The 19,282-nt window shown below is 27.7% G+C and overlaps 1 protein-coding gene across 1 annotated transcript in view; it reads right to left on the bottom strand.

The window, feature by feature from the left end:
• Window positions 1-656: 656 nt before the first annotated feature.
• Window positions 657-19,282, bottom strand: part of LOC145837234 (uncharacterized) — a 28,352-nt gene continuing 9,726 nt past the window's right edge. Inside the window, exons 4-10 of the mRNA XM_082945026.1 lie at window positions 19,056-19,161; window positions 16,478-16,607; window positions 12,620-12,724; window positions 8,277-8,353; window positions 5,462-5,603; window positions 4,553-4,678; window positions 657-3,184 (exon numbers count right to left, since the gene is read on the bottom strand). Of these exons, the coding sequence (XP_082801152.1) occupies window positions 2,076-3,184; window positions 4,553-4,678; window positions 5,462-5,603; window positions 8,277-8,353; window positions 12,620-12,724; window positions 16,478-16,607; window positions 19,056-19,161 (1,795 nt within the window). The 3' untranslated portion in view covers window positions 657-2,075. The remainder of the gene's footprint in view (window positions 3,185-4,552; window positions 4,679-5,461; window positions 5,604-8,276; window positions 8,354-12,619; window positions 12,725-16,477; window positions 16,608-19,055; window positions 19,162-19,282) is intronic.

Genomic DNA, 19,282 nt, shown 5'->3' with positions numbered 1-19,282 from the left:
TTAATGTTCACAAAAAAATCGTTTTTTTTTATTACGCAACTAACCATAAACGTATTAAAATCAATAATTTTGCTCGACATAAGTGTTTCGGTAGAACATACATTTTGCTTACATAAAACACTCAAATATTGACTGCAACACGTGAATTTGTATTGATAAAATAATTAAAAAGGTAGTAAAGGAAATTATTCTGTTATTAATGAGCTCTTGTATCGGCGAGTATTTAATTAACCACTGTAATTAAATGTTATTGCAGAAGCTTTAATTGCTTTTTGATAAACTACTCACTCGAATCTTTTTTATTTTGATGTATATTTGTTACTTTGAATTTTTATTTCGTCTCTGAAATTAATAGAAACTTAAAAAGTGATACAGTTAAATATACTACTAATTACATTTCATAAATATTATTATTGAAGAAAGTTCTTGTGAGCATCTTTTACACAAAGTGCTTATAAAACATAATTCTCAAGAACTTTAAATACCTTTATAAACTTTCTATGCATAAAAAATTTAATATTTTAGAGAGCGTTTTGTTTATTTTTCACAAAATAACTTTGAAATTGTGTTTAGATTAAACACATAAGTGGTTTTTAATCTTTTAATTTTAAGTTAATAAATGAAAAAAGAGTCATAAAAAAACTAACAGATCAAGATGCTTTTAATTTTTATTGATTAAAAAAATAAACATAGAAATTGCGGCCACACCTTTAGTCGAAAAAAAAAAACTATTAAAATAAACTAAAGAGTACGAAAAATAGAGCTGAATCTACAAAAACAGCTCGAAAAATTTCAAAAAACTAAAAGACACGATTAAAATTTGTAAAAGACACGGTATTTTCAAAGCAGACCTCAAACTAACTCTAGCAGTATACCTATAAAATTGTGTTAAATGACGCCTAGTTTGATTGATTCGCGGAAAACTTGATTAGTCATGAAAGTCTATGGTTGAGTCTGTGGGTTGCAACATGTAAAATAGTACTAATGACCTTGAAAAGTACAAAAAAAATGTAAAAATATTTTGGTTGAATAAAAAGTTTAACTTTTGATTGAGCAGTAACATTGACTTTTGTACAAAAAGGTTTTCCTTGATTTTAAAATACTGTAAAAAGCAGTTAGTATTTTTAAACAAAAATTTTGTGTCATAAAAGCCAAGGTGGTTTTAACAAGAGTTTTCAAGTTTAAAAAAGCTGATTATCAAGCTCACGATTTGTTCGAAAACAAAAATTTAAGTTTAATATGTGCAAATTCAGTCTAAGTTTTCTTACCATTGAAAACTAAATATTATTCAAACATTGTTTTATGCCCTATTCATTTTTTTTTATAAAGCTTCCAAACCAAGATTAAAACGCACTGAAAAAGTGTAAAGCAATTAAACTATACAGAAATGTAATAACTTCTAACTTCATGCAGAGTTAATTAAAAGTTTTTCTTGTAAAAGCACAAAGTTTAATTTCATATTGGTGACCCTACTAGGTTATAAATAACAAGGATAAGGGAACAAATAAAACTAAAAAAATAAACCAATAAAAGTGATGTAATTTCTACAACCTTGTTTTATTTACAAAAGTCTTTGCTTTCCGTTAAAGTTTAAAGAAGTGTTATAAGGCTAAAATTTGAACAATTATTTAAATTCAGTAAAAAACCAGGATAAACTAGGAGAAAATCGTTTTGAATTAAATTCATGTAAAAGAGCTTTGGAAAAGCTACTAAAGCTGTAAAAAGTTTATATAGGTTTTCTTCAAAGCGACAAATTCACAAATACGACTTTGGTATTTCAAAAACAACAAACAAAAGTTACTGCATTTTCATTGATCTTTTGAAGTTCAAATTCAATTAACAGAAAAAAAGAAAAGGGGATTAAGAAACCAGGGTCACAAGAACTTCTTCAAACAAAAACCTTAAAAAACTCCAACAAAACTTCTAAAGATGGCCGAAGTTCAGCTCAAACATTTAAACCTGTGCGAGACAATTGTCTTTCTGTCGTTCAAACCAGCATGTTTGACTTGACACAAAAACCCTTTAAAAAGCAAAATCCAACTAAAAAGACTCCAAAACCTCACACTCTCATCTGATTAGAAGTTGTTAAGGTAGCAGGAATCTATCTCGTTCAGGTCCAGCGAGGTCGCCGACATCAACCTCGAATCCTGATTCTCGTCACCCGGGGTCGCCCTGGCAACCAACTTCGGTTCCTGCAAAATGCCACCCATGCTTCTTTGGCCCCTCACCGGGCTCCCTGCTAGGTTCAGGTCCAAACTCGGCGGGCTTTTCAGGACGTCCTCTGCCGGGCTGAATCCAACCCCTAAATTGGGCAACCCCCTCGTGTTATCCCCCAAAGTAGGTAACACCGCGCTCGAGTTAGGTAAATCCCCCAAAACAGGAGAACTGACCTGGTTGTTGTTGTTGCCGTTCCTCGAGTGACTCTGAAACTTGCTCGCCTCCGATTGGACGGTGGGAGGGTCCTGGACGGCGAACGGGTTGTAGAGGGGGTTAAACCTCGAAGCTTGTGCCCCGCCGAACATCTGGGGCCTGTCCTCGTGGGCTTCCCCGAAGTGGTAACTCAAATTGTCTTCGATGCTCAGGTTTTTTTCAAAGTTGAGGCTCAGGTTTTTCTCCTCCTGAGAACCGCCGTCGAAGTTGGCGCCGTTGCTGTCGAAGTTTAAAACTTCGGACACCAACTTCGTATCGAGCTGGGGAAAGTCCCCCGGTTGCGTCGTTTTAGCCGCGAAGCTCGACGACGGCGGCGGATGTTGAAAAGGCGATTCGCCGATCGTGGGAGGGGCGATGCCGAACGTCGTCGAGCCGTTCATGACGTCGAAGCCGTGGGAAAATTCCCCCTGGTTGAAACTGCCGAAGCGGTTGAAGATGTCCACTTGCGGGCGCTGGTGCGCCGTAAAGTGGTTCTGCTGCGGCGGCGAGGGGACTTCCCTTTTGATGTGGTGGGTGGAGGGGAATATTTTGGAGGGCTGGAAGTTGTGAAATGAGGGCACGATCTTGTGCGGTTTCGACTGGTACGTGATGTTTCTCCTGTTGCCGAACATCCCGGACGGAGCGACGTCACCGCGGTTGCGGGGGAACTGTGACGTCATCGCGTGGTGTCGGGTCGATGACGTGGAGGGGGGATTTTGCTGTGGGGGGTTGAAGGAGGGGGCGAGCTGGGGCGTGGATCTGTAGAACCACTCCTCTGTAAAAAATATTAAATTTATTTATCAATTTTAAAAATTTGTTTTTTATAAATTTTTAACTAATAGTAGAGTAGTCGATCGGTAGATCACTCTTCTGTGAAAAAAATTAACTTTGTTTTATTCACATAAACAAAAAATGTTTTTGTATGATTATATCTGTTTTTCAATTTACCAAAACTTGAAATAATTACTAAATTGGAATTAAAAACACAAAGTCTACTAGTTTTAACATATTAACTACTATTATACAGAAATTCTATGATATTCTTGTTTTTTTATTTGGAAAACATATTTAATAAAAAAACACGACTAAGCTAAAATGAAAGTAATTAGAAGTGAAATAAAAAGTGAAGCCGTTGCACAGAAAATGCTTTTGTATAGTTTATTTTGGATTAAAATAAGTTTTTGATAAAAATAAATTTATACTTGAAACTTTTAAAATTTCAATAAAGTGCTGCAAAATAGCTAGTTGATTAATGTTTTTTTTTAATTTTTTAATTTTGCACAAAAAATCCATGTAGTTAGGTTAACACAGTATACATATAACTAAATATATATATTTAAAAATATTTTTGTTTTAACATGGTATACATTGTAGGCACATGTAAGGAAAGGTTAAGTCTAGCTTGTTGGCTGTAAATTATAACTTAAAAAGGTTGTTATAAACACTTTAGTTTGACATGTCTAATAATTGGTAGTTTTAAGTGATTTAGATAAGTAATTATTAGTGGCTACGTTAAGTAGCTTAAAAAGTTAATAAGAACATCATTTTCAACTGTTAACAAATAACTTAAATCATTAAACTAAAGGTCGTAATCTTAGCTTTTTGATATATTATACTTATAAAAGGTTAATTGATAATAATTAATTTAATAAATAACTAGTTATGATTTAAGCTCATTTCTAAATTACTAAACTATGAAATTTGGGCACAAAAACTATTTCAACAGCAATTTCTTGAACATGCTGATGTTAATTAGACTTTATTAAACTAGGTAACAAGCTAGGAAATATATAACGCCGCTAATAAAACGTTAAATTTGCTACTAAATTTGCATACTACTAATTTACTGACCTAACCTACAACTAGTGTATTAATCGTTATTCTAATAATCTAGTATTATGCACAAGTCTACATCTATTTAAGTTAAAAAAATGTACATAAAATATTTTATAAATAATCAGCTGTGACATAATGGAAAGTAGTTGATAATACTTAAAAACTTTTTATTAGTTATTTCATACATGTTATAATTTATATTTAAATATTTGTCATTGATAAACACGTTTATTGAAGCTGAAAATCGAAAAATATAAGTAGAGTATTTTGTATAAATTTATTATTTTCATATCATAACTTTACAAACCGTGCATTCTTTTCCGCTTGGAGTCGCTGATAGTATTTGTCACGTGGTTTTTGACGTTGCTCAAGTTTGATTGGCTGAGAGGATTGAGTCGGTTGCTTGGTAACGGCTGATTCCACATGTTGTTAACTGATACAATTAATACTAATTATTAAATGTTGAAATTATTTTTACTGTTATTTAGGTCAGGGGCGGGAAATTTTTTTATTTTTTAGGCTGGAAAAACTTACAAAAAAGTATTTCGTTGGCTGCGTAATTCAAAAGAAGAAATCCTTCAACTGCAAAGCTTTACTGAAATAATAATCTAATAATCAACTTATGAGCACGTTTGATAAAGTTCATAGAAATTTTAGGTTGTTGGTGAAATTAAACAATATTAATACAAGTTATTTAGTGAGAAGTTGTAGTTGATAACTAAAAAAAACACATTTTATCAAGAGGTCATCACATATTACTCAAATTACTCAAGAACTAATAAAACTATAAGTGATCTCTAGTTGATTAACTTTTATCTTTTTTGTTCAACATAGATACAACATATGATATGACCTATGATTTAAAAAACGAAAAATAGTTGATTATAATAATTCTTACTAAAACTGTTTTAAGGCTTAATAGAAAAGCAAAGAGGGAATTAAGTTTTGGGTTGATACAAAAACAAAACGAATCATTGAGATTTTTAAACAAAGTTACTAAGCGAGGCAATTTTAAAAAAGAAAACATTTTGATTACAATAAAAAGTTTTATGTTATTATTTAATGGCAAACTATAAGTAGGTTAACCATTAAGAGTTACGTTTTTTATTTCCGTAAGTATTTTTGAATAAAATTTTTAAGTTTAAACTAAGCACAGCTCATCACAAAATATAAAGATTTCTAAACAACTTAATATTTCATCAATTAATAAACTGACCGCACAACTTGTCAGGAAGGTACCGGAACGTCAGGGGTTCCGAAACCTGCCGGTCGGAAGGCCTCCTCAGCTTTATCTGGACGTTCACCTCCTCAGTGATGTTGGAATCCCTGAATGGGGGCGTCCTGAACACTATGGCAACCTGCGAAAGATATTTAATAGTATAAATGTAATAAATAAATTGTAATACTATGGCAACCTGTGATAAATAAATTGTAATATTATGGCAACCTGTGATAACAATTAATAATACTGTTGCAACCTGTGATAACAATTAATAATACTGTTGCAACCTGTGATAACAATTAATAATACTATGGCAACCTGTGATAAATAAATTGTAATACTATAGCAACCTGTGATTAATAAATTGTAGTACTATGGCAACCTGTGAAAATAAATAAACCATAATGAAACCAAAAAAAAAAACACAAGTTGTTAGAACTGTGGCAACTTTTAAAAATAGATTGTTGTAGTGCAATATGAAAATGAGTTGTTACTATTTTAAAAACCTGAACATTATTAAGCATTTGTTCTTATTATTTTCGCGCAATAAAAATCAGTAACCTGAAAGTTAAAATCTATCTAGCACAGTAATCTGATAGCACATACATATTTGGAAAACCTGTGTAAAAATTGAAAAATATATATGTGTAAGCATCTAAGAAATCTGAGAGTAGTTAAAATTCCTAATATTGTTCTTTTTTTTACTTTCCAAAAGCACACATAACAAGCTAACTTGCTAGAACAAACATTTTTATATAATTATAAAGCTGTTAATAACTAGAAATCAAAAAAAAAAAACTAATTATGAAAGATAACTGCTTTGTTATCGGACGACTGTAAAACCAAAGAATGCTTAAAGTATGATAAAAAATTAATTCAAAATTGGCATTAAGAATAAATATTTACAAATGTGTTATGTTTTAAGAATTATTTAGATGGAAAAAACATACTAGTTAAAAACAATACGTTAAAACATTAGCAAAGCTCTCCTTTAAAATTGCTCACAAGAGCATTTGAGACAAAAATGCCAATCTGATCAACTTTGTAAAACTTTTAATTTCCACTTTGATTGCAAAAAAAAAGCATATTTCTTTATTTGGTTTGTAAAAAATTCAATCCCTGAAAAAACACGGACGTTTTGATAACTGTTAGGACAATACTTCACCAAAGCGGAAAGTAGAAGAACCTAAATGAAAAAACTAGAACAAAGATTTTATTTGAACACTTTGGTCAATGGCAAGTTTAGTAGAAAACACAAAAATATTTAAAATATTGCTAATGTTTTGGTTTGTGTAGAAAATTCGACAATAAATTAAAGTTTAAAAAAAATCCGATGAAAAGCGATTGTACGAAATAGTTAAGGATTAGAAAAAAAAAAACTGTTAAAAGAGTTTTTATAACCTTTGATACTTTAATTAAGTTTTTGCCCTAACGTTCACACACAACATAAATTATTTAAACTTTGTTTCGTTTTCAGGTTAACTTTGAACTTGCAGTTTATTTTCTAGACATTGATGAATTATTAAAACATTTGCAAGAGAGAGCAAAAACGTACGATGTTGTAAAATATTAAAAAATAAAACTTAAAAAAAATATTAGTCACAGTTGGTTTTGTTGCACGTTACTTACTTTCTTTATTTGTTTTCTTTTTGTTGATGATTTTAAAAAACTTAATTTGGTAACGTTTCTAAAAACAGCTTTTGCAAGACGCATTACAAAAAAATTCACATAAAATCATACGTACACTCGCTTTATTGAAATCGTAAAAAAAGGAAATAGTAGTATCAAATTAATTAAAACCGATTTTCTTTTTGTTTCTTGAAGACTGTAAAATTTCCACATCAAACTTCTGCGTGTTCGAAATTTTTCCAAAGACGTTTTTGATAAACGCTCGCAAATCAGCAACTACTTGAATCACAAACTCACGTCATTAAAAAAAAAATTTGCATTCATTTAAAAAAATCTATTTTTATTCTCACTTACAGTTAATACTGTAACACAGGATTGTTGATTAATTATATATTTTTTTCATTTTTACCTATTGTTTCGCAATAACACACTTAAGGATTTTTATCACATTTATCAAATATATTAGAACTTCATTTCTTTTGAAATTTTATGTGAATTTTGAACATAAAATACATACACTTTTTGACATCTAATTGTTTCTATAATAATTATTTACACTTACTCTCATACGTTTAAACTAAGCTTAAAATGAGTTTTTGTTTTTCAATAAACTACCATAAAAGTCAAAAATTTCTAGTTTGGTACTTGTGTTTTAGCAGTTTTTTTGGTTTAAAGGTTTTTAGCAGTTTAGAGTTTAAAAAGGTTATTTTGGAAAACATTTTTCTTAAAACATTTTTCAAAAATAACTTTTTTAAACTTTCCTAAAAAGTATGAATTAACATTCTAAGCGTATTATTTCAAATTCAGCTAATCTTACAATAAACTGTACCATTACTACGTCACAATTATTATAAAAATTTTAAAATCGAAATTTCTGTTCACTATTATAATAAACTGTAACTTACTGACGATCACATGAAATTTTACATTTCATGTGTGAAACAGCTGTTTAAAATATAGTTTTTATATTATTAGATAAATAAATAAATATATATATTTATAAATAACTTACTTGTCTGTGGACGTCTGTAGGTGAAAACTCTCCCAATGCCTCCCAATATATTAAAAAAAAAAAACATATATATAACTTACTTGTCTGTGGACGTCTGTTGGTGAAAATTCTCCCAATGCCTCCCAATATATTGAATAAAAACAATAAAAATATATATATATAACTTACTTGTCTGTGGACGTCTGTTGGTGAAAACTCTCCCAATGCCTCCCAATCATCCTTGAAGAACACCACGTCTATGTCCTCTGTAATAATTAAAATAATGAAATTAAAAAAAAATAATTTGTTTTGAGCTAGTTTTAGCAATACCAAAATAAGACGTCTATGTAATCTGTATAAAAAACAAAAGTTAAAAATAAAAATGCTTTAACTTTTTATTACTTTTAGCAATGGTACTTAATTAGTTTTCTTTTAACTTTACTGTTTTTTACAAAATAAGTTTGAATAATCTAACTTTTATAAAAAACACTATTATTGTACTTATGTTTGTCAAGAAGATTTTAGCTTTATGAATGAATCTTGAAAAAAGCTTATTAGCAAGTGCTAATCTTTGTTTTTTTTTAAATTTCTTAGCCATATAAAACAATGTTAAATGTTTAAACTAGCCTTTAAATTTAAGACTAAAGTTTTGAAATACACTTATTTTAATGAATTGTTATTGACGTAGAAAACATGTAGTAGGTTTTTAACAATTTAATTTTTAAATACGGTTTAGACAAAAATCTTATTTATTTAAAAAGATCAATTCTTTAAAGTTTTTTTTCATTGCTTTTACTACAAAATGTTTGGACAAAAATCCAATAGTCTAAATATTTTTGCAAACTATTTCTAATCCAGGCTACTAAATACTATAAAAGTTAAAAACAAAGCGTATTTACTATGAAGTGTCTACTAAGCTGTCAAATACAAGTTTAAATAAATTGCAAGCCAAAAGCTTTGGCACGTTCTATACAGTGTAGCTACCTACAACTCAAGTTTAATTTAAATTAACATAACTAATAAACTATTATACTTAATTTAAAAATTCGAGATTAATTTAACTTAAATACTAAACTATTGTAATTTCTTTTACAGTTTACTTCACTTTTGTATGTTTTATATCAGTCTTGTAACTTTGTAAAGCAGTTTTTATACATTTCATAAATTAATTGCACTTTATTGTAGAGATGAGAAAATTAAGTTAAAATTGTTTGAAAGTTTGCAGTGTAAACGAAACATATTTGTTGAAGATTAAAAAATGTAGAAAAACTCCAAACATTCATTTGAAATCATACATCAAGTACAGTTACAAAAAAAACAGGGTTGTGATTTTACAATACTTTACAGCTAAAGCACAAACAGTTTTAATAAAATGCAAATGCTATAATTAACAAAAAAGTTTAATCTTATTTTGTTAAACTAAAACACTTTTATTTCATTTTTCAAGTTTATTTAGATATTATTTAAGTATTTGTAAAATTCAACATAACTTTTAAAAATGAAGTTCTAAAACGATATACAAAAGATTATATGAGTATTTATTTTTAGCTAAAAATATTATAAACTGATTCTTAGTTATCTTAAAATAAGTCAAGTAAAAGCACAATTTTGTTTCTAAGAATAATAACATAAACAAACGGTTGACTCTGTATAATATTTTTTTGATTTTAAAGATAATTGAAAGTAAACTAAATTTGTATAATTCAAAATGAGAACTAAATAAATAATAAAATCAAGATAAGAACTTAAAACTGAAATCATTATTTTTATAGAAATAAACTAACTTAGAATCATATGCTTATCTTTTATTGAACTTATTTTTTTATAAGTTATTAACTTATCTAACATACATACAATAAATTATGTATACACATTTACAATATTTTATGATATGTTCAATACGTATAATAAAAACTTATTCAAGTTTAACACTTGAAATTACAAATTTTTTGAAAAAATGGACATGATAGAAAGATAAGTACTTAATTTATATATTATAATTATGTTATTAGATTAAACGAACGCTTAATCATATAATTGTACATATAGCAACCAATAAGTACCTAACAATAAACAAAATACAGAAGCCTTGTGAAATAAGCTAATTAGATTATCGGAAACTACCTATAAAAATTAAGCAATTAATAAAGAAAAACCAAAGTTATGCAACACTGTAAATGTTAAAGCTCAGCAAACATTCTTACTACAAGAAAGTTATATTGGCGCTTATTAGATTAGTACCCATTAAACTGGGAAATTCTTCATGAGCATATGTCTGTGCAACAAACCATTTAAGCAGTGCTACTGCTGCATACAATTAATTATTAATTGAAGGTTTTAGGCTGGACCTTAACTGGCACTTAATTGCATAAGTTCATATTTTAAACGTGAAAAAACAAACTAAGGTTGTTTTTAAGACGATGGTAATACTAGAATTAGTAATTCTAGATTAGAAGTTTATTTGGCAAAATAGTTTAGGCTTTATTTAAAAATTTATGATAATGCTTCTGAAAACTAAATTTAAAAGAACTAAAATATAGAAAGAATGAAACTAGAAGTAAATTAAAACTTCCATTGCTTTACTACAAGTGATTGCTAAATGAGCCTACAGTTGTATGTAAAAACAATAATTTACATAAAAAAAAACTTTAACACAAGTATACTTGTTTCAATTGCCAAAAATCAAAAATAAATAGTTATTACAAGATAACTAAAAACTGACTGTTATGTAATCCAGTAAGTTATTACAAAATTGTAAAACTGAAATGTCGTAATTTTGTTTCAACATGCTGGATATTGTTTTATGACTGCTAATTAACTGAAATTAGCTTATATGCAAATAAAGTTATTCGAACTTTTCTTATACAAACTCAAAAAATATGTACTGTTTTAAGTGTCTTGTTTTTAAATTTTTAGAAACAGTAACAAACTAAATAGTAGATTATTATTAATTTTAGTAATTTTTACTGCATTTGAATTTTAAAATAAATCTACAAAAAGCACAAAGATCAAAACTACTAATTTAAACTGCTACTAATAAAAAAGTTCGAATTCACAAAATGTAATTGTTATTTATTGTCGATTAAAAAGATGTAGTTCATAAATAACATTTATTTGAAAACAATTGTTTTCAAATCGGTCGAGTATTGAGCTTCTTTATAATTAAATCAATTACCGTTTCATTTGATTTCAAACAAAATAATAATTATAAAAAAAACCTTCAATCTAAACTATCTACTAACAAACTAATACTTTACTTTTTGACGTGTTTGTTTCAAGTTCTCACTGTAACATATGCTTTAATTTATTAGAAAGCAAAAAATAAATGATAGCTTAAGTAAAAAAATGAAATACTATTTTTATTTTATAGTTAAGCAATGTTTATTTGTGTATTTTGTAAAAAATAGTAAATTTTTTTTTATAGTTTTAATATAGATAGCATAATTTTTTTACTAATGTAACAACTTGTTAGATTAAGTCTAAAATTAAAAAAGTGTATAAATGTTTGTTGGTTTTAACTTGCTTAATTGTTTTTGGTTCTAATTTATTCTTTTAAGAAACTAAGCTTTAATTCATTAAAATACTATATACTTATACAACAACATTTTTACATGGTAGGGTAGCAATAAAATTAAAAGTTTTAAATCGTAGTAGAATGTTGCAGTAGATAATTATTACTTCTAATAGTTTTTCAAAATAAAGATAAAAAAAAACATACTAAATTGGAAATACCAGTTAAATCTCTTTAACATTTTAAGTAATACAATCATATGTGATGATTTCTAAAAGTCATTAGCCCAATAAAAGTAACATTTATATTCCTTAAAAAACTTTATCACTGTAAAAAAGAACTGCTTATCGGTGTTAATGCTTGTTTTAAATTAATCATATTTTAGAAAATTTTTTTTTTTAGTTTTAAAAGTGTGAGCAAAAATAGTTATAACTTTTAAAAATCTGATGTTTTTATCAAACCTTTTTAACTTTAGGTTTTTTGACATTAACAATAAATCCAATACTTATTTTAACAGTTTATTACAAACAAAACAATGTTTCACTCCTATACTTGCATATAGGAGATCCTCAGTTGTTGCAAATAGGTCTTATTCAAATAGAATCTTTTTGAATAAGACCTATTTACAACAACTGAGGATCTCCTATATGCAAGTATAGGAGTGAAACATTGTTTTGTTTGTAATAAACTGTTAAAATAAATATTGGATATAAATCTCCTTAAAGACATTTAAGTCGAGAACTTTAAGTTGTTTGATTTAAAACAAGTTACATTATTAACAATAAATTTTAAATTTTGACAAAAAAATAACGACTTAGAATTGTATATTTCTATTAAAACAAAAAATTTATTTTAAATAATGACTTTTTTAACTTTATTGCAGAGAAAAAAAAACTTTAAAAACTATAAAAGAAATTAATTTTATAAAAGCTAAAAATGTCTAGATATTGTTGTTTCATTGTAATTTATAAATATATATACTAAATTGATATATTTATGCATTCTAATTATTTATCCAAACCTTTCTGGACTTTATCGCAGAGTAGGAAGACTTCATCGTTACCGCAACAACTGCCCTGATGCCTGTCCAGTCTGCAGATCTTCAGTATTGCTGAACATGTTGCTTCTGTAAACAAAATAAATAATTAAAAGGCTTGTCTACAAATGTTAAGTATTGGTGAAGAAAAATAAGCGTGTATTTTAGTTGTGGCGTCATGTTAGTATAAAGATATTCAAATACATTGTCCATTTTACAGATTTTCAAAGCTGCTGAGTATGTTCCTTCTACAAAGTGGTGTAACAAAAAGAATTATAATAATTTTATTCAAAAAATAATTATACATGCTGTCATATCTGCATATCTTCAATATTACTATTTATAAATAGAATTTTAAATATATAGTGAAAACTTTTTTTTTCAACAACAAACTTAGGTTAATAATGCTTTTACCAAGAACAATCAGTTCCAACTAGCGATCATTTTCCGACCGATCCAAAGGTGAGGGTTAGGGGTGAAAGTGATAGTAAAAAAAAGTAAAGAAAGAAAGAAATGGATGGGAATTCTTAGTATACCATTTAAAAAAACGCTGAATTAAATTAAAATTTTTTTACTAAAACAATAACTAACGCATTAAACTCAAAATTTTACTTACCGCCAAAACTGACGGTTTTGAAACTTTTACGTAAAAGTACTACAAAAGTATTTATATTTAAAAAAAAATGTAAAAAAAAAACAAAGTGTACCCCTTTTTCTTCGTTCAATTAAAAATCTTAACTTAAATTTTAAACTGTGAAAACAATGTTTTGCTCACACAAACTATTGTCGTTAAGATTTACTTTAGTTTTATTTTTTGTTACTTCATCAAGGTACATAACTACTTGTGGTACGTAAATTAAAGACTAAGAAGTGCTCCTAAAAAAATGCAAATTATGTTAAACACTAGCTTGTGTAAAATAAAATTGTTTCTAAAATAGTGCACCGTAATACGCTTACGTTTACAAGTGTTAGTGGTTGAGAGTCGAGTTTCTAAGGATTGGCAAAGTAGCGGTAAAAAATGTTATTTGCTCAAAACAAGTCAAATTGTTTTAAAATTACCTTGCGTGAGATTAAATTGTTTTAAAAATATAATCTGTCAGGTAAAATTGTTTTAAAAATATCTTCTGTCAGATGAAATTGTTTTGAAAGTAAACTGCACCGTAATAAAATGTATGCTTACGTTTTTACAAATATTTGTGGGTGGAAGTCGAGTTTCTGAGGATTGGCAGATTAGTGGTGAGAAATGTTGTTTTTTTAACACAGATAAGATCTGTAAAATTCTAAGTTCTTATGAAGTTTTGGCCACGTGAAAAATATCTTCAATTTGTTACACAACATTTTTTTTTGCAATAATTGCTTGGTCATTGTAAATATTTAAGTATTAAATTTTGCAGATATATGTTATAAGTGTTAAAAACGTAACGCTTAATTTAAATTTTTTTAAAACTTATTGTATTTTAAGATTAATTTTGGTGTAGCTATGATATGGTTATCCATTTTTTAAAATTGATAACTAAAGGCAATCACGTACAAAAAATAATTTTATTCTAAAACGAAAAACACAACAAAAACATACAATGTAATGACTTCTTTTTTTGAAACAAACTATGTATTCCAAATAACTTATTTTGTGGTAAACATTTTAGCAAAAGTTTTTATACTGTTCTCTGATTAGTCAAGCCAATTTCATAATTTGAAATATTTTTAGTTTATAATTAAATATTTGTTTTCTTATATACAACTAATTACGCTGTCAAATAACTAAAATAAGGTTATTTTGTAAGAAAAAGTTCAAATATATACTATTGTGGGTATAAAACAAGGTTTTGTGAAACTATTAAAATGAGTAAAACTAGTAGTTCATATCTGATGTACTTTACAAAACTACGGTCTACTTGAAAAAGTGCTGAAATAAATTTTTAGTGGGAAATTAATAATATATTTCTTTCTTCTGCTTTTTTTAAAACGCTTTTTTGTCTAAAGCTTTGTTATATAGTAAAATTTCTTAAAAAAAGTTTTAGCTTTTGATCTTTTTATACACATGCGGCAGAAAAACATTGAAATTAGTTGCTTTAAAATAAAAAGCAGTTTCATATATCTTTTACAAATAGAACAGGCTCGTCAAATAAAGTTGTAAAGTTTAACTTTTGCGCAACACAAATGATAAACGTATGATTTGATTACAACGTGGAACAGACATTGTGCAAAAGTTAAATGAACTCAAAACAATTTTGCATACATTTAAGTAAAAATTCGCACGAACATCAACTTTAAACTACATGTTTTTACGTAATATTTCTATGTTGCAAGAAAAAAACGACCAGTTAAACTTTTTTAAACCCTTGGGTTTGTTTTACAAAAGTATTTAGTATTTTTTCGAAAAACTTTTATTAATTTTAAATTTTTTACATTTGTATTACGCCGTGCGGAGAAACGGTTTGTTTTTGATTATTTTTGCGCGATTGTGACGTAACAATCTTGAGTTTGTGACGCAGCAGTGATGTCTTACACGATTTCTGTGTTTGGTTACAAATGTTCTGACATCAAAGAAGCCTTGTAATGATCGGCAATTATGTTTATTTTGGTAAGTATGATCGAATATACTTATTTTTGTTTTAAGAATTCTTATCAACGCACGAAAAGTCGAATTAAAAGATCACAAAGTTTTCCTATTTTTACAAGTTTTAAAGGTATAGGTCATAAACTCAAATGGCATTAAAGGATACATTTAACATTTTTTTGAGTCGTTTAAGTGTGTTTAGTAATCAAATATATAAAACGTTGTGTTTTAAAATACTTTAGTTTAATTTTCTTTGAAACAAAACATTTTTATAGTTCATAGCTAAAAAAATTTAAATTTTTATTTTAAGTGTAAATTATCTAAAGTTAAATGTTTAAAAATCAAAAAAATTTCCAATAGCAGAGAGTTATAGAATAACTGTAAAAACTATTAAACAATTACAAAAACAATTTTTTCCTGAAGAATAAAATATATGACTTTGATTAAAGAAGATATGTATGATCTCAACAGGTTAAAAAAAAAAGATTGTAATTAATCATTAGAATTACGAAGGTTCAAACTGCTTTGTTTCAAAAGAAAAAAAAAGTCCTGCATTGTAGAAATTGGTGACAAGAATGTGTATTTATTATTGATTTACAGCAGGGTTTCTTAAATTTTTTCAAACGGCACCCTTTAATGAAATTAAAAAAGCTATGATCCCCTTGCACCAAGATTACTAAAAAAATTATTATAAAAACACCTAATTCCTTTTTTTGCTTTTATCAACAAACCAAGAATAACTAATGTAAATTTTAAATTATGAACTCATAGACCCCCATTTGGCCCCTGTGCTGCTCATGGCCCGCTGAGTATCTGGCATTTCCCCTAAAGGGCCACTCGGCCCTCTTTGGGAAACCCTGGTCTACAGGATCCAAGTACTCGGATTTGATGCCGGTCGGATAATGCCTTTTTGGGTTCGGATCCGGTCGGATCCTAATTTGAAAACACTATATGGATCCGGCCGGATCTTAGTTTGAAGAAACTATCCGAATGTTAATTTGTAGTCAGATTTGTATTCGGTAGATCATTAATAGTTACATTATTAATTAATAACATAAAAAAGGTTTCATCAATGAAAAATTTATCTAAAAAATTTAAATAACGATCAGACAAATTTAAATTACGAATATGAAAGAGACAAATCAAATTTAATTATTAACAATCTTTTATCGTATATGGGGTTCAAAAACTTCTTAGTTAAATTTGAAAAACCTGAAAGGTTGACAAATTTATGCCCAAGATTGTTAATGCAGGTAATACAACGATTGATCAAACAAACAAACTTTTATCATAAATGGGGTTGGAAACAACTGGCACGCAGGTGTATGGGTGGTTGCTTCCCGGATAGTCGAGCAGGAAGGCCTCGAAACACAGCTTCACCACATTCAGGTCGAAATCAGGAATGTCGTCTTCCTGAAAATAATAAGTTTTTAGTATCATTTGTGTTATAAACTATTGTGTTACTATTTTTTGTGTTAGTATGTGTTTTGTAGAAATTCAGATCGAAATCAGGTATGTCGTCTTCCTGAAAAGTTTTAATGAGTTATCATTTTTGTTATTAATCGTTGTATTACTAATAGCTGCATTATTGTGTGTTTTGTAAAAGTTCAGGTTGTGATCTGGCATGTCGTCTTTAAGAAAATAAAAGTTTTTAGTATCACTTGTGATACTTATTATAATATTACTAATAGTTTAACTAGTATGTGTATTGTAGAAGCGCAGGTCGAAATGTCGTCTTCCTGAAACGGGTATTTTGTTTTAGTTTATACGCTAAAATTTAGTGTTTGATTAAATTGAACAGTTTTACATGCAACGGAGTGTTAAAACAGTTTACGTTATTATTACTTATTCTATTTACGAGTTGTTGTATTTTTTATTGAAAGATTTGTTTATTCTTTTGCCTGTAAAAGAGCGTTAAAGTGTTTATAGTGTTGCTAACTATTGTACTTGTTGTAAACTTTTGTTTTTTTTATTTAAAAGGATTATAAAATATTTACCTGAAAAGGAGAATTGAAAGGATTAATTGTGTGAGTCCTGACCCATCAATTAGTATTTTATAATTAAGTATACATAATAAAATAAATATTTACCTGAAAAGGAGTATTGAAAGGATTGATTGTGTGAGTCCTGACTCATCAATAAGTATTTAATAATTAAGTGTACATGATAAAATAAACATTTACTTGAAATGGAGTATTGAAAGGATTAATTGTGTGAGTTCTGACTCATCAATTAGTATTTAATAATTAAGTGTACATGATAAAATAAATATTTACCTGAAAAGGAGTATTGAAAGGATTAATTGTGTGAGTCCTGACTCATCAATTAGTATTTAATAATTAAGTATACATGATAAAATAAATATTTACCTGAAAAGGAGTATTGAAAGGATTAATTGTGTGAGTCCTGACTCATCAATTAGTATTTAATAATTAAGTGTACATGATAAAATAAATATTTACCTGAAAAGGAGTATTGAAAGGATTAATTGTGTGAGTCCTGACTCATCAATTAGTATTTAATAATTTAAGTGTACATAATATAATAAATATTTACCTGAAAAGGAGTATTGAAAGGATTAATTGTGTGAGTCCTGACTCATTAATTAGTTTTAAATAATTAAGTATACATGATAAAATGAATATTTACCTGAAAAGGAGTATTGAAAGGATTAATTGTGTGAGTCCTGACTCATCAATTAGTATTTAATAATTAAGTATACATGATAAAATAAATATTTACCTGAAAAGGAGTATTGAAAGGATTAATTGTGTGAGTCCTGACTCATCAATTAGTATTTAATAATTAAGTGTACATGACAAAATAAATATTTACCTGAAAAGGAGTATTGAAAGGATTAATTGTGTGAGTCCTGACTCATCAATTAGTATTTAATAATTTAAGTGTACATAATATAATAAATATTTACCTGAAAAGGAGTATTGAAAGGATTAATTGTGTGAGTCCTGACTCATTAATTAGTTTTAAATAATTAAGTATACATGATAAAATAAATATTTACCTGAAAAGGAGTATTGAAAGGATTAATTGTGTAAGTCCTGACTCATCAATTAGTATTTAATAATTAAGTGTATATAATATAATAAATATTTACTTGAAAAGGAGTATTGAAAGGATTGATTGTGTGAGTCCTGACTCATCAATTAGTATTTTATAACTTAAGTGTACATGATAAATTAAATATTTACCTGAAAAGGAGTATTGAAAGGATTAATTGTGTGAGTCCTGACTCATCAATTAGTATTTAATAATTAAGTGTAAATGATAAAATAAAAAATTACCTGAAAAGGAGTATTGAAAGGATTAATTGTGTGAGTTCTGACTCATCAATTAGTATTTAAAAATTAAGTGTACATGATAAATTAAATATTTACCTGAAAAGGAGTATTGAAAGGATTAATTGTGTGAGTTCTGACTCATCAATTAGTATTTAATAATTAAGTGTACATGATAAATTAAATATTTACCTGAAAAGGAGTACTGAAAGGATTAATTGTGTGAGTCCTGACTCATCAATTAGTATTTAATAATTTAAGTGTACATGATAAAATAAATAATTACCTGAAAAGGAGTATTGAAAGGATTGATTGTGTGAGTCCTGACTCATCAATTATTATTTAATAATTAAGTGTACATGATAGAATAAATATTTACCTGAAAAGGAGTATTGAAAGGATTGATTGTGTGAGTCCTGACTCATCAATTAGCATTTAATAATTAAGTGTACATGATAAAATAAATAACTACCTGAAAAGGAGTATTGAAAGGATTGATTGTGTGAGTCCTGACTCATCAATTAGCATTTAATAATTAAGTGTACATAATAAAATAAATATTTACCTGAAAAGGAGTATTGAAAGGATTGATTGTGTGAGTCCTGACTCTCTCCATCAGTGCCGATCTCACTTCTCTTCGTCGGACACACTGGATACCCAGATTTGGAAATCTGAAAAGTTTAAATATTTTTATTGTAAATATAATATTTTATTATCATTCACAATGGATGCCCAGGTTAGGAAATCTTTAAAATGCCGCTCATAAGTAAATAGTAATTATGTTAATTCAAG

The sequence above is a fragment of the Thalia democratica genome, chromosome 5 (assembly GCF_965202585.1).
Source record: "Thalia democratica chromosome 5, ktThaDemo2.hap1.1, whole genome shotgun sequence".
NCBI classification, from domain to species: domain Eukaryota; kingdom Metazoa; phylum Chordata; class Thaliacea; order Salpida; family Salpidae; genus Thalia; species Thalia democratica.
The sequence above is the reverse complement of the archived record's forward strand: the minus strand, read 5'-3'. Positions and strand labels throughout refer to the sequence as shown.